Here is a 16,409-nt window from a genome sequence, read left to right as displayed (position 1 = left end):
TTGCTTGTGATTTTATTGAGTAAAAAGAAAAATGCTTGCAGAATTGTGCATAAATCATGAAGCTTAAAGGAAAACTTTCCATTTTCAGGTCAAATGGGATGAAGGAGGAACGACTTCCTGTTCCTCTGGATTTAAAGTCCAGACAAGGAAACATGCCCAAATTTAATTTGGCTCTTATTTAATAAAACTATTTCAAAAGACGGTAATAATGAACTAAATTAAATTAGTGCGTCTGTTTGTAATGTTTTAATTAGTGGATTTAAAATGAGAGCAGTGGAGAAACGTTTGGTCCTCTGTGACGTTCACTGAAACGGAGAACGATGTGATGTTGGCATCATCACACACACACACACACACACACACACACACACACACACACACACACACACACACACACACACACACACACACACAGACACACACACACACACACACACACACACACACACACACAGACATTTATTCCAGATCTGCTGCCTTAGTTTCCCCCCAGATTCAGAGGCGTCTGCATCGCCTGCAGCCTGCTGATGGATAAATACTGTGTTTGTACAGGATGTAATTTAGTGAACTGCAGTTTAATGATCTGTTTGTGGAAATGAAGGTTTGACTTCAGGATGAAGAAATGCTCAGCCTGTCTGGTGAACTGACTGCACCAGTTCAGTCAGGATTTAACTCACACGTTATAATTAGGCTTCCTATCAAAACTCCACAGCCACATAAACAGAGTTTAATGCAGCTGACACAGAAAACCTTCCTGCTGCAGCTCCGGCGCCGGCCCGTCAGAACCAGGCCACCATGAACCCAAAGTTCAGATTCAGGGCTGAAATGATTTAAAACACCAGTCCTCAGTTTTTATTTACATTTCAATAAAAACATGAATGTGAAACAGAAGTTATGTGATAACGCTGCAATGTGTAATAAGGTAATAAAATCCGGCTTCAAAATGCGATAAAACTTCATTAAAATCACATCATGTAATAAAGTTCTGCCATGTTCAGGGATTTCATTACATTTCCACAGATTATTAGAGAAGAAAGCTCAGTTTTTAGAAATGATGTAATAATGTGATGCATTATCTAATAATCTGGTTCCTCATCATCTTCCTGTAAACTGGATCCGTTTCAGAGCAGCCTCTGATAACCTGCATCTTCACAACCATTCAAAGGTTTTTATTGTGTCGATTGTTACAAACTGCAGTTTTAATGATGTTTCATTACATTTTAAAGCCTGATTTTATTACATCATTACATAATGCTGCTTGTTTCCAGTGGTGGTTTAGTCTTGGCCCTCCGTACCATCACCCTAATCTTTAGCTTCTCCTACAGACTGATTTCAATCCAAAGCCTGAAGGCGTTTTGGTCAAACCTGGCAGGGCTGAGAATCATGTTTCACTGCTGGTTTCAGCATCAAACATTCACACTGAGTGAAAATGCCTGAACCGTCTCTGGTACCGTTTTTGCCTCTGGTTGGGTTCGGTTGGCATTTTCAGCCAAAATGTGAACCGGAGGTCAAAGGTCAGAGCGGGTCACCTCGTTACGATGCACAGGAGGAGCAGAACAGCTGACTCAGCAAGAAAACAAAAACAATTAAAAACAAGAAACAAAGTAGAAACAATCATTTTCCTCCACATCTTTTTACTTATGTATTCACCAACAAACTGCCAAGTTATTAAAGGACGTTTGGACTTGAAACCTAAAATTACTGTAAGGTAATTTGGTGGAGAATCTTCTGACTTTTCCATTTCTGACATGAACTTTGTGAAAAGTGAAGCTGCAGACGGTTGATGCAGACGGCTGCTTTCCATCACCGTCTTTTTCCTCATCAGGTTTACGACTAAATGACACTTTTGGTTTGTTTCCTTGTCTGTTTGTGCAGAAACCAGCTGAATAAATCGATGTTAGGTTGCCAGGTTTTACTTATATTTACGTTAAAGTGTTGAAAGCTGTTTGGTTGATGAGCCTCCTTCTGAAGCCAGAATCATCCTACTGAAGCCTCAGCACCTCAGTGTCGTTTCTCTTTGATTTGAAATGATGGTTTGTTAAGAACAATCGTTCTGGCCCTGAAGGTTTGTTGCTTTTAACATAAATTTGTGGAAAAACTAATTTTAGACTAAAACAAAAACATAAATAAATCCTCTGAGCAATAATGATTTGATGTATCATGTGGTCTATTGTGACCAATCAGCTGTCAGCAGTGGATAACAGCTCCAGGTTTTGGATCCAAGCAGGATCCATAATGACTGTAGCCATAGCAACAAACTTTTTAAAGGAGCGTTTGGTGGATATGTCGGCCATCGGCTTTTAGTAATTTTACTCCTTTTCTCCCTCTAAGACAATAAAATCACATTTGGATCCATTTCTGAGCAGCTCTCTCTCTCTGACCTCCTCATCCGTCCACACAGGCGATAAAGACATGGATGACTACTACCCCAGGAAGCATCTTCATCCTGACTTCGCTGGTCGGGGTCCGACCCACATGGTGAAGCTGAATGCTGAGCCCCACCAGCACCAGCAGCACCAGCAGCGGCAGCAGCGCCCCCGGCGGGTGCAGAGGGCCATGTCCCAGGACCACGTCCTGTCCCCCCCCAGGACGCCGCGGCGCGGAGACTACGGCTTGTCGTCGTACGGCGCCATGGCAGCCGCCGCGTACGGAAGCAGCCGCAACCTCTCAAACGAGCAGCTGCTGTCGGCGGACCGCCTCCACTCCCAGGATCCTCTGCTGTCCCCGGCGATGAGGCGTGACAAGTTCCGGGAGAAGGCCATGGCGCGGGCGATGTCTCACGCCGACATGCTAATGCCGACCACGCCGGTCATGGACCGCCACAAGATGACCAAGATGCACTCCCAACCCAGTGCCTCCAATGACTCGTACAACACGCTGATGGTCAACCATCACGCTGGCACGTCCACGTCCAAGAGGCAGGCGTTCGCGTCCCGACGGACACACACGGTGGACCACCTACAGTACATTCCCGGCCACCACCACACGTACCGCACTGCCAGTAAGAACGAGGTAACTGTCTAAAGACCGTGTCGGACGATTGCATCAGAAATGTGACCGGACGTTATCAGCATCCGTCATTAAAACTCTTCTTGTTGTTTTTTAGCTTTGTGTGTGATCCAGAATTTGGACGACTAGGAAAATCCTGGCAAAGACTTTTGTTCTCTGAGAGCATCATAAGGGCTTTGCTTTGACTCAAAGATCCTTCCTGTCGGACGCAGGACGCAGTGAAGAAAATATTTTTTAAACCGGACGTAGGACTGGAAGGGAATTGTACCACCTTTATAGACATATAAATAAACTCTTTACTGTTTGTATTTCAGTCTTTGTTATAGCTTTAGAGATGCTCATTATCTGATGTACGCACTTCAGTTGGTGCCTCTTGAAATTGTCCCGTTTCAGCAGTGAAGGGGATCTGTGGGTTAAAAAGCACAATTAATGAATTCCCATTTTTTTGGATTAGGTTTTCTCTTCTTTGACAAACGGCCGGAACATATCAGCTTAGACTATAAGTGAAACAGGCTATTTGTGTTGCATACTATAGATGATTGTAAATAGGCTATCTTAGCTGCATAAAGGCCCTCTGGACTACTGTCCCAAGTGGAGTTTATTAGGTGTTTCCATTTATTAATTCTGTTTTAGATAAGGAAAAGTTCCCAGATTAGTATTATTTCCACCGATGTCTGCAAACTATGTGGATCTAATATGTGCGTTGGGAGTGTGTTTCTGTTTGTTTTCTAGCTTGTGGCGCAGAGCGGCTCTGAATGATTTTGGATTTTTGCTGTCATTTTGGCCAGTTGCTTCCATCTCTGCAGATCAGGCCTCAGCGTCGCGGATCGTCGAGAGTCGAGTGGCGAAAACAATCAGTCTGAAGACGCTGTCATGCTTGGCTGACCAGGTGTCACGTGCCAATCAAACGCTGATTAAACTGTGAAGTGTTTGTCCAGTGTTTCCCATTAAAGCAATGCCTTATTGTATAGAACGCCATAAGCTCTTAAATGAACCAGTTTGCTTTGTTGTGTCGTCGTCTCCGTTTCTTTGTGGAGTATTATGGTTTACCGGCCGAACCAGCAGGTTAGGGGAGTTTCCTGTTCATTGGCATCAGTTCAGTTTGAAATCCAAACTTTGACTAGCTGAGTGATTTTTATTGCTGCTTTTCTAATTTGTCCAACTGTACACAGAATATGAAGCAAATGCCAAAGCCTAAAAGGTTCCTTGGTTGGGTTCATATCACCGTTTGGGTCAAAGTCTTTAGGGTGGTACGCCTCGTTTTTCTAGTTTCCCACAAAAAATACCAAACCTTAGCAAAATATAATTCACAATTTATAAGTTGTAAAATATCATCCATCCATCTGTGGTGCTTTGCTTGCCTGAGGTCAGGATGAAAAGCTCTAAGGGAAACCCAGTCTAATTCTGCGACATCCCCAGCCGTTCCCGGCCAGAAGGGACATTTAACTACTCCAGCAGGTTCTGGTTCTGGGTCGGCCTCCTGGGAATCCCCGATTAGATTCACCTCAGCTGACTCCTTTCAATGTGGAGCAGTTCTACTCAGAGGTCTTCCCAAGCCACTTGACTTCAGCCGCCCATGGAGGAAGCCTTTCCAGCTGCTTGGGTTCAAGCTTTTGTTGAGAGAATCAAGTTTTGTTCTGACCGGCAAACCGCTGAGCTGAGGCCCCGACTCCTCCACTCACGGTCAGAGCACTTAGAGGAGCTGACTCAGGCAGGTTGTTTCATGGTCAGAAACCCACCAGTGGGTCTTTAAGGTCCCAACAGAACTCCATCAGCTGCAAAGACATCATCCAACATCCTGAGTCCGTTATGCATACGGTACACAAACCGTTTCCACATTGAACTGCTGCAGGCGAGGAGACGGTGCAGCCAGTCTGCTGCTTTGTGCTGCATTGTGTCGGTTGCCTTCCTTGTTGGAGAAGAAACTGGATTAGGTTCCCATCTAGATCATCAAGCTCACTGGTACCCACTGGACTTGTGGGAAGTGAAGGAATTTGTTGTGAGAAATGTTGGCAGTCGATGTTCTCCACTGTGAAACACCCACAGACACGGTGAGCAGAGTTCACATAGTTTCATTACCGCCATCTTCAAGACTTTTTATGGATGTTTGGTCTGAATTAACAGAAATTTATAAATGATATTTAGTGACTGTGTTATGGATCTTGCAGAAATTACCAGGAAAAATAAAAAATGTCGGATGTCTTCATCTCTCACCTTTAAATTGGTGGAAAAACGATGACCTATTGCTATTAAAGATGATCAGGCCGGTGATCAGCTGGAAGAGATGTGCAACATCCACAAACCATCAGTTCTTCATAATAATATGACTGAGTCTGCAGGGGCAGGTTTTCCTTCCTAACTCTGTCCTCCTTGCACCAGTCGACACCCTGAAGTGAGATATTAGTAAATGAGCTAATTAGTTGGTATGTTGATGCTTGCACATCAGTTTTATCCTCTGTCATTTCACCGCCATCATCATCATGCAGAACAAAATCTGTAGTTTGCCAGAATTGTAAAATGAGCTCAAATGGAGAATCTCCAGAGCAACGTCGACCCTGACCTGCTGTGACTCTGGTGTCAAAACCAAACGAGTTGCTGGTGAAATTCTCCTCCAGACAGCTGAGCGTTGTCTGCTGTTTACCTTTGGTGAAGGAGGACCAGAGACCACCTGGGATAAATCACGCCTCGCTGCGTATTCAGCTCTGCTGCATCTCTGCTTCTCTCCAGATAATCCAGGATCAGGATGCCTCTGGTTCTTTGGACATATTTGACTCGCCACATATTCCATGAAACCCTGAAACCGACAGAACTGGGACTCAAGCATCACAGAAATGACATCACTTTAAATTTCACTGAGTTGCTGAAGACTCACTCACCTCAGCATGTCAGATGCTTGAAACTGAAAGTGAAACTGGCACCTTGGCCTGTTTTTTAATTATCTGACCAATTGGGGACTTTCATAAGTGATGATGTTTCATTCCCAGGTAGTCATCTAATCCTTATCTAAACAAAATTATATTATGACAACATTAATTTACTCTGATGCAGCAAAACGTGAATTTCTAATCCTTGATTCCAAAGCAAATGTGCTATTTGGAACAGCAGAGGTTCAAAGTGATGTATCTCAGGTGTCGGATGACTTGATGTTCCCCTTCTTTCCTCTTTTGGACCCGTGTGACGCCACCGTTCTCACCCAGACAGGATAAGTATGGCTGCATACTGATAATGAACATAATATCCACATCAAAAGAAGAATTTGCCGTAGTTTCGAAAGCAAATGGAAAGAGGTGAAGATGGAAGGAAATTATCTTCTCTGAAAGAAACAAGAAACAAAGAAAACTGACAAAAGATGCTGAAGGAAAGTTTCTGATACTGATTCATGTCCTTTAATCAGAATTGGCATTAGCCAACATTAATTAGCATTAGCTAATTCTTTATAGACATTAATAAAATCAATGACTTTACACCTTTAAAGTAAATTAAAGCTTCTGATGACTAAGAAATGTCCTGGATGGTCCATGTTGATGGCAGCAGCAGATATTTAATCCTGTCTGCAGATTGAATTAGCAGATTAGCTCAGTAAGACAACAGCTACTATGAAAACATGTAATCTAAAACATGTATTACACCGTATTTTGTTTTTAAGTATATATCTGACTCAACAAACTCAACTAGACTCTAATAAAATTCTGCTGCTTCGTTTCATGTTGAATAATTTTATGCTAGGCTAGCGTTAGCATGTTTGCTTCCTGTTTGGTTTGTAACATTTGAATGCAGTTTAAGTTGTGTTCAATAAAACTTGCATAAAGAGTTATTTGGAAATCTCACACTTTTAAATCATGTCAGATTTAGAAACTTTTGTTCCTTCGTTTTGTTTTGTGTGTAAAGCAACAAAAAATGATCCCAAAACGTGACGCTGAGGATGTCGTAGCCATAACCACAGAGAAAACGCCAACAAGGCAAGACGGGGTTTGTCAGGGAGTCCAAACCTGCAGACACTGATACTGGAGCCACTGGGAGCGTTAGGAGATACTGGAGCCACTGGGAGCGTTAGGAGATACTGGAGCCACTGGGAGCGTTAGGAGATACTGGAGGTACTGGAAATACTGGGAGCGTTAGGAGATACTGGAGCCACTGGGAGCGTTAGGAGATACTGGAGCCACTGGGAGCGTTAGGAGATACTGGAGCCACTGGGAGCGTTAGGAGATACTGGAGATACTGGGAGCGTTAGGAGATACTGGAGATACTGGAGAAATCCCTGAAATCCATGTCAGATAAGCTCCACTGTAACGCCGAACTCAAACTGCTCAGTCTGCAGCGTTTTGTTCTCCTGCATGACTTTATGGTTTGAGTGACAGTAATTAATCCTGAATGAACAAATTTATTCAGTCCCACTAAAACCCAAAAGTCTGCAGCTTTAATCCTGACATATCCACTAATTTAACTGATAAAACCTTGAAACCCCACATAGGTTTGGTCTTACTGGTGAAAGTAAATCAGAATACTACAGGTTTTTCTTCTCTACGTCTGTATATACTTGAACACGATGTTATTTGTGATTTGAGCTTTGTAATTTTAGTGGCAGAAGAGCAATCCATCATGATATATTATTTAGAGGGTTGCTCATTATTTATAGATCTGTTTTTTTTATCGACCTAATTTATGAACAAACCAATGAAGGGATTACAGTTTTTAGGGATTTGGATTGTTGCCCAAATGTACCTTCAGTTTTAACTTGATGTAATCAATGATGTCAGTTATATGTTGTTTTCTCTGAAGTCAGTCTTTCTACACATTCTTTCTTCTTTCTTTGGTCTGCTTGCAAAAAATGAGGAACATCTGATCTGTGCGGCTGGCAGGAGGTGTTAGCTGCTCTGCATCCACTCACCTTGTGCAGCTGATCTCAGAAACTTCTGCTCCTTCTTTAATAATGATGTCATCTCCAAAGCCTTTTCTCTTTGTGCAATACTTTGTTTTCGTGCTGAATAATCCTGCAGCCACTAATTATTCCTTATTAAAGATTGTGAGATTCATTTGCAGCCATGGAAGCTTTTCTGTCCTTTTAAGTGACATAAAGACTTTTCTGTGTTTCTTTGTCATTTTTTAACAAAAATTATACATTTTGGTATGAATGGAAACAGCATAAATGTTATTGCACAACTAACTTCAAAACTACAACATATGACTGTTCTTGTGGATTTTTGTTTTACAGATAATTAAAGATCATCATGAGTGTTATTCACACTTATCAACTCGTGTGTTTCATTTATCACCACATTACAGATATTTACATAAAAAAAATCTGCTCTGCATTAAATCTGACTTTACTTTTCTTGTTTTTGGTGAATTTGAATCATCAGAATTATTTGCTACATGTAAGACGATTTACAAATATAATATTTCTAACTTAAATCAGGAGCCACATGGAGGGATATTCATATGTTACCTTTTATTTAATGAAGAGCAACACTGGCCTTTAAACTCCTGGATTTGAGAGAAATGATCGTTTCATTCCAGTTTGGTTCTTTTGTTCCGTCACACAGCGATCTGTTCGTAGTTATTATGGTTATGAATGCAGGTCGATATCTGTGACCTTCTGACTGTTTGAGCAGGAAAACAAGCAGCTTCCTGTCCAGTCCGTATCAGAGAGGCTGCCCGCTGTCATGTGAGTTTCTAAATGTGACGCTGCAGCAGAGGAACTGTCATCAATCTGTTTGTTTCTGCAGGAACTTAAGGTGCAATAAAGAAATAATCCAGTTATCTGCATGCGTTGTGTTAAAGCAGAAACATGCAGGACAATGAGGATCAACCAGGAAAAACACTAAAAAAACTAATACTGCACAATGAAATGACTTAAATCAAGACATGTTCAGGTGTTAAACTGGCCTAGTCAAAGTTCAGGTCTGAATCCAATTGAGAATTTGTAGCAGGACTTGAAAACTGAGACCACAGATGTTCTCCAGTCTGACTCGGTTTCAGCAGCAGCTGCAGATCAGAACAAAACTGTTGATTTCACAGTAATTTATGAAAAACTGAATTTTCAGTGAAGTAAGAAATTCTGTTAAAATCACATGAATTAATTTGTTCATGGTGTAAGTCATTAAAAACATCCTGCTGTTGGTCACATGATGCAAGAAACGTTTCTACTGAAATACACCTTCAGACAAAAAATCAACTAATACTGCAAAAACCTTTATCATTATTAAGGAAATTTATTTTCATAATTCCAGTTTGTCCAGTTTTAAGGTTGAAGGAATTCAAATCAAATCCACACCACACATTTCAGATTTTAATTTAAAATAAAACATTTATTCCACTTCATAAATCTGAACTATTTCTTTTAATCTGTCGTATTAAAGCCTAATGAATTACAGATACATTTGTGGACATTACTGGACATAACAGAAGGAGGTTCAGGGGTTTGGATACTTTTAGACTCTGTACATCACAGGAAGTCCCTCCTCCTTCAGTTATCTGACAAAATGTCCTGGATTTCCTTGAAAAGTTTTACCTTCCTACTGAAAATGTTGCAGATTATTTTAGATTCTTTTTATTCCTTTCAAAAAACAGCAAAGTAATTTTTTTAAACTGCCTTGAAATACAAAATTAAACCTTCACAGATCCAAGATAAATGATTTGAATCTAAAATACTTTTTAATTCCCTCTAAAATCGTCGTTTTGACCGTCTGAAATGTTGCTGATATTCACAGAAACTGACGGTCCGATCTGCAGAACAACAGGACGGCTGGAGAGTCGGCAGTAAATGGCAATAAAGTCAAAAGTGATTTACGTTTGACTTTACTGCCATTTGATAATTTGTTTAAATTAATTCATCCAAATTAAGAAGAGCTGCAGTGCTGCTGTTCGTTTCCTCCTGTTTCAGCCGACTCCACCCTGAAGCTGTGAATTATCTGCTGATAAACGTTGGAGGTTTGCCATAAAACCAACTTTCCATTCTGGACTGAAATACAAAACAAGTTTCATCCCCACAGGACGAAGCCGGAGCTTTTACACCTTATTTAGTTTTATTTTGTTATTCCTGAACTCTGGCAGAGCGCAGCCTGGCAGGCGGCTGCTGACCTCATGCATCACGTTCAGTCACAAACTGACTGCAGAGGCTAATCAGGCAGAAACTCCAACATGGTCTGGATTACGCAGCTTCTGTGGAGCTGAGTGACTCAAAGATGGAAAAATGGATTCTGTCCTTCTGAGCTGGTGATGCTGCTGAGCCTGGAGGAGGAGATTCTGTGTGTTTGTGTTTATCCTGTTTAAAATGGATAAAAAGGCTACAGATGTTTTGGTTTAGTGTATAATTTATAATTTTGTACTGAATGCAATTTAGAAATATCTGCATACTTAAGGAGAAAAGACTTGATGCTGAGTTTTGGAGTTAAAAAACTGATTTTTTTTTTTAGTCTGAGTCCATTAACTCAGTCCTGGAGGCCCGGCTTCCTGCGTGGTTTAGTTTTCCCTGGTTTAAAGCACCTGGACCCTGATGGCTCAGTGAGGAGGAAGAACGAAAACATGCAGGCTGTCGGCCCTCCAGGGCCCAGTTTGGGCACCGCTGCCTGATTAACATGGACTCACATAAAACTTCTCATAAACATGAATTTACCAGATGCATCAGCTGATTTATGGGTCTGGTCAACAACTGGAGAACTTTGAATTTAATCACATTTAACACTTTTCCATGCGTCCTTTTTGTGTGAGAGTGAGAGCTCTCTGAGCAGAAGATCTTTGTAGGAGGGCGTGGCTGAACTGCACACCTGACTGCGATTTTGTAGAAGAAAATTTCAAAAGTCAAAAACTTTCAACTTTGAAACAGAAGATTTCTGAGATTAATCTCAAAATTTTAGTCTTTATGGCAGAAATGTTCTAATTTTTTTTCTGTCTCCCGCCCTAATGCATGATAAAGTAACAGTTTTATTGTTTTATTGGTTTGTTTTTAAGGTTTTCTAATTGCCAGATGTTCCTGTTAAGCAGGTTGAAACGTCTCAAAATGGAAAAGATGTTTCCAGGAAAGTGTTGCTACGGAGCAGGTTGGAAATGTTCTGTCATGTTGACAATTATTGCTGAAAAAGAGAAATTCATATGAGAAAAATGTTTTTAGTTTTTCCTGGTTTGTTTCATGTTAGTTGGTCTTTAATCTTCACACTCAACAATAATCCCCATTATTCTTTTATTTGTTAAATTTGCATTTGACTTTTTAATTTCCCATCTCAAACAGCTTTTCACTTTGGCTGAAAACTAAAGATATGTGTAATATTTACTGATTCTGTATTTTCAGGTGTTTCTAGTTTGATTTTTATTTATTCAGCTTCATCAAATTATCATTCAGCATTTTGAGCTTTTTTCCACCTTCTGTCTATTTCCATCCATCATATTTTTTATACTAAACACAAAATGTATCTTCAGGCTCTGCAGAACTTCCATCATTGGTGAGATAAATGTTACATTTCCAGCATTTACCTCTGAAATTAGCTGTGGTGCAATAAGAGGAAACGCTCCGGTGATAAATGCTCTTCGCTCCGCCGCTGGAAACAGGAGCCGTTATCTGAGCTGCAATTACAGCAGCAGCATCCAACCTGAGCACAAATTGGACAATTGGTGCGATGTACGGTTCAGTGCTGGACCCCCGGACGCCCCCCGCCTCCAGGGACGAATGAATGGATGTGAGCATCAAGGAAATGCAGAGACTTAATAGAGCCGAGAGCTTAAGGAGGCTGCATGGGCAAACACGGTGTGACCGCGCCGCCATGGGAGCAGGATGATGGCTGCAGCTAATAGGCTGGCCTCACACACACACACACACACACACACACACACACACACACACACACACACACACACACACACACACACACACACACACGGGGGATCTTAGGAGCCTGGTATTGATCCGTCAGACTTGCCGCCTCAACTTTGCTTAAATGAGAACGGTCAATATTGGAGCTGCAGCTCCAACAAGCCAGTGTTTCTGCACTGGAGCGGATATTTGTTGAATCTGGAGGGAAAAAATATTTCGAACTCGAAGGTTTTCTACTTTGGTGCAAATAAAAACACAAAAATCAATTGTTTCCTCGTCGATTTTAAATGTCTAATTCTTAAACTTCTGTTTACTTTTATGAACTTTTCGCCTTGACAACCTGAACAGCTGGATTGTTTATGGGGGTTTTTATATTTTAAATTCACCCTTAGTGTATCGTTTTCTACTTTTTGTTCCTCCATCAGCTCTTCACTTTGCTGCTGCTGCACCTGCAGATCCACTGAGGGACAATAAATAACAGACATGAACCAATCAACCTTTCCTGACTCAGATCAGTGATCTGGAGGTCAGCAAGGGAACAATCTGATTAAATGCATCAAATCGAAGAATCCCATCATTTTTAAATAAATCAACCAATAAATACATTTTTAAATTAGAGGCATGTTCTCCTCTAATGGACTTTTAAAATCTGATTTTAACAAAAAATGGGGTAAATTGTTGTAATCCTTTCCTCGCCTGCAGCAGATCGTTTTGTTTTAACACCGAACACCGGAACCTTTGTGTTGTGTTTCTGGTACAGCCGTAAAACTGACGCACCAGAATCCTAACAGTGATGGACGATGAAGCCGCTTTTCTCGGTCCAGTGTCGATAAATTCAAACTGATCTGATTTGATGCTAAAACGACTGTTGTTGTGTTCCAGTTGTGCTAAGAGGAGTTAGCCTATCAGCGAAGCTATGCTAAACAGCATCTCAATGCTAAGCATGTAGCAGCTAACGCTAATGTTAGCATCTGCATTTCTAAAGAATCTGCATGAACGATCAGGACTTCCTGAAAAACTGTAAACATGTTTGTTATTTATTCAATAATTTAGCAGCAAAAAGGGATTTGAAATGGAAAATACTGTTTATTTTGTTGATGTAGAGTTTTTGATTAAAATGCAATTATTTAATTACAGATCCTGCAATTACCTCAATTAAAAGTTTTAATCAAGTCCAACCACTAAAAGAAACATCTGAATATGAATTTTTCTTAAATGTGAAACGTTTGAAACTCCTGCTGCGAAGTGAATGAGCCATAAAAACAGAAAACACTTAAAGGCGTCAGCAGTTTAAATTATTAAACTCTACAGCTTAGATAAAGAAACAATGGGTCGTTGTAGAAGAGATAATCTGTTATCTCGCCTCATTAGAAGTAATAATTATCTACAGTCAGGCAGAAATCCCTGATTTATCTACAAAAGATAAGAAAAGAGACAGAACTACATGAAGATAAACAAAACAGAGATTATGATACCAAAACCCAGAGTCAGAATTTCTCTGATTTTCTTATCTCGTTTGATGGTGTGTCCGATCGGAGCTGGAGGTCATGGAAGCGGCCGCGGCGCCCAGCGGCCGGCAGGCCGCCTTAACATCCACAATTAATCTGAAGGCACAACTTCAGGCTGGAGGAACACAGAAAAGCCTCAACGCTCCTCACAGAGAGGCCCAGCTTCTGCTTCTGCTGCAGAAATAAAACCGCAGCAGGACGCAAAGATTCACAGAACAGACACAACCTGCAGCCACTGTTGTTTTTAAATTGACTTGGGTTATCTGAGGTTTCTCAGAGTGAGCTCTTCCTGTCGGTCCGATCTGCAGCCAGAGGATGATGATGGAGGGAGACCTGCAGGTAATAACCCATAACTTCTAATCATCCATAACTTCAGGATGATTACAGCAGCTTCCTAATGAAGCCTGGAGCCCGGCTGATGACCGGCTGATGACCGGCTGAATGAGCTCAGACCTCATCAGATCAGTTTTTTACTCTGTCTGGAAGGTGATGATGATAATTACCATCATAACAGAAATCACAACATTATGGAAACTAATCTGAAATATTCCTGAAACACCAGATTAAACTCCCATCTGGGTATCTGAGTGTCTGCAGGCAAGAACTTTATGTTCACTGCAGTTTTACAACCAGTTTGCATGATAACTTACTCTGATCAAATCTTCCTGGTTTTATTGCACTTCCAGATTTCCTCCCTCTTAATTTTTTTTGCTGTTCCTATAATTTATTGTAGTTTTACCTTAAAGCTCTGCCCGGCCTTATCTGACTCCTGTGTTGAGATGTTTATGTTTCTTCTTCTTTGGTGGACGATCTGAAGGATCGTTTGTGTGAAACAAATACAGTTTATTTGTGTGTCAGACAGGAAGAGGCGGGGCTCAGACAGGAAGAGGCGGGGCTCAGACAGGAAGAGGCGGGGCTCAGACAGGAAGAGGTGGAGCTCAGACAGGAAGAGGCGGGGCTCAGACAGGAAGAGGCGGGGCTCAGACAGGAAGAGGCGGGGCTCAGACAGGAAGAGGTGGAGCTCAGACAGGAAGAGGCGGGGCTCAGACAGGAAGAGGTGGAGCTCAGACAGGAAGAGGCGGGGCTCAGACAGGAAGAGGCGGGGCTCAGATAGGAAGAGGCGGGGCTCAGATAGGAAGAGGCGGGGCTCAGACAGGAAGAGGCGGAGCTCAGACAGGAAGAGGCGGGGCTCAGACAGGAAGAGGCGGGGCTCAGATAGGAAGAGGCGGGGCTCAGACAGGAAGAGGCATGGCTCAGACAGGAAGAGGCGGGGCTTAGACAGGAAGAGGCGGGGCTTAGACAGGAAGAGGTGGAACTCAGACAGGAAGAGGTGGAACTCAGACAGGAAGAGGCGGGGCTCAGACAGGAGGAGGCCTGGCTCAGACAGGAGGAGGCCTGGCTCAGACAGGAAGAGGCGGGGCTCAGACAGGAAGAGGCGGGGCTCAGACAGGAAGAGGCCTGGCTCAGACAGGAAGAGGCGGGGCTCAGACAGGAAGAGGCGGGGCTCAGACAGGAAGAGGCCTGGCTCAGACAGGAAGAGGCGGGGCTTAGACAGGAAGAGGCGGGGCTTAGACAGGAAGAGGTGGAACTCAGACAGGAAGAGGTGGAACTCAGACAGGAAGAGGCGGGGCTCAGACAGGAGGAGGCCTGGCTCAGACAGGAGGAGGCCTGGCTCAGACAGGAAGAGGCGGGGCTCAGACAGGAAGAGGCGGGGCTCAGACAGGAAGAGGCCTGGCTCAGACAGGAAGAGGCGGGGCTTAGACAGGAAGAGGCGGGGCTTAGACAGGAAGAGGTGGAACTCAGACAGGAAGAGGTGGAACTCAGACAGGAAGAGGCGGGGCTCAGACAGGAAGAGGTGGAACTCAGACAGGAGGAGGCGGGGCTTAGCTCAAGGTCAGCGTCTTTCAGCTTCTGTCGCTGAGTCAGCAGAACCGAATCCATTTCTCTAAAATTATTCTGATGGGACAAAATTTCAGTTCTGGCAAAAAGATAAAATAAAAACTATTTTTGAAGGAGCAGCAGCTCTACTGATCTCCTGATAACAGAAACTCTTCTCTTTTTGAAAACCAGATATAATTTTATTTGATATTTTATGGCGATTCATTTCCAAAACCCAAATCCTGAAGCTTCAGAGTTTCTCTTTCTGTAATTAATTAGATATTTTTCTGCTTCGTCACATTTTGTATTTCTAGTTTAGACCTTGAATTTTTACTCATTTAATTCTGATGTTATTTAACTGAAACCTAGAAGCTACCTTTAGTTTTTCCTTCCTTTTTGAATACATCACTTTATGTTTTAAATCCTGTCTCTTCTAGATGGAGACGGAAGTGAAGTTTAATATTAAAGACTTAATGTTAACCTTTGTTTGAAGCGTTCTGAGCTGCCGATCGGTTTGTGTAAAATATATTTCCTTTTTGCCGTTTCTGACATTGAACAAACTTTGCTTTTCATTTTCTACGTGTTCCACATCCTGAGAGAATCTTCTCCAATTACAGACGGCGCTTCCTGCCAGACTGATGAATTAATATCCCACCTGCATTGTCTTACCGACACCCACCTCCATTAATCACAGGCCTGCTCTGTTCTCCTCCATCTGCTGCAGAGATAACAACGCTGGAGGTTTGTTACATTCACTCACTCTGCTGTCGCTCCTCGCTGCCTTCCTCCCATACTGATGCTCTCACCTGCATGTTGGACTCAGACTCTCTTGGCGCTTTTATCTTATTCCTGGTGGCAGACTCCTCTGGCCCGCAGGCCGTTCGGGTCACGGAGCGGATCAGAGCGCGCCTCGCCACTGATCGGGTCATCTCCAGAGACCAACACCACTCTGGGTCCGTTTGATGAAAGGCAGCAGAGAAATAGATGAAATAATAAGACAGAACACCTTGGAAAGGCTGTGAGCAAATGAAAGTCCTCCTGGGTTTATAAAACTGCTCACGCTTTATTTGCTGTCAAAACACGAGCGCCACGTCTAGGAGACCTTTTGGTTTAAGGTCAAAGCAGCAAACAACCAAAATTCCTCCTGACATTTCATTTAAACCGAACTGAAATTCAATTCCTGTGTTGAATTTTACCCTGGATTTCCT

At 42.4% G+C, this 16,409-nt stretch overlaps 1 protein-coding gene across 1 annotated transcript; it reads left to right on the top strand.

The window, feature by feature from the left end:
- The first annotated feature begins 2,218 nt into the window (after positions 1 to 2,218).
- On the top strand, positions 2,219 to 4,017 carry LOC148158166 (uncharacterized). Its single transcript, XM_088007806.1, has 2 exons — positions 2,219 to 3,012; positions 3,107 to 4,017. The coding sequence occupies exons 1-2, from the start codon at positions 2,413 to 2,415 to the stop codon at positions 3,116 to 3,118; spliced, it is 612 nt and encodes a 203-aa protein (XP_087863932.1). The 5' UTR covers positions 2,219 to 2,412; the 3' UTR covers positions 3,119 to 4,017.
- The last annotated feature ends 12,392 nt before the right edge of the window (positions 4,018 to 16,409 follow it).

This window comes from Poecilia mexicana, unplaced genomic scaffold (genome assembly GCF_051168715.1).
Source record: "Poecilia mexicana isolate PSO_F unplaced genomic scaffold, ASM5116871v1 scaffold_8, whole genome shotgun sequence".
NCBI classification, from domain to species: Eukaryota; Metazoa; Chordata; class Actinopteri; order Cyprinodontiformes; family Poeciliidae; genus Poecilia; species Poecilia mexicana.
This window is presented reverse-complemented; position numbering and strand designations above follow the sequence as displayed.

Excerpts from the sequence above, each read along its gene's own strand:
- LOC148158166 (XM_088007806.1), top strand. The coding sequence starts at position 2,413 with ATGGATGACTACTACCCCAGGAAGCATCTTCATCCTGACTTCGCTGGT.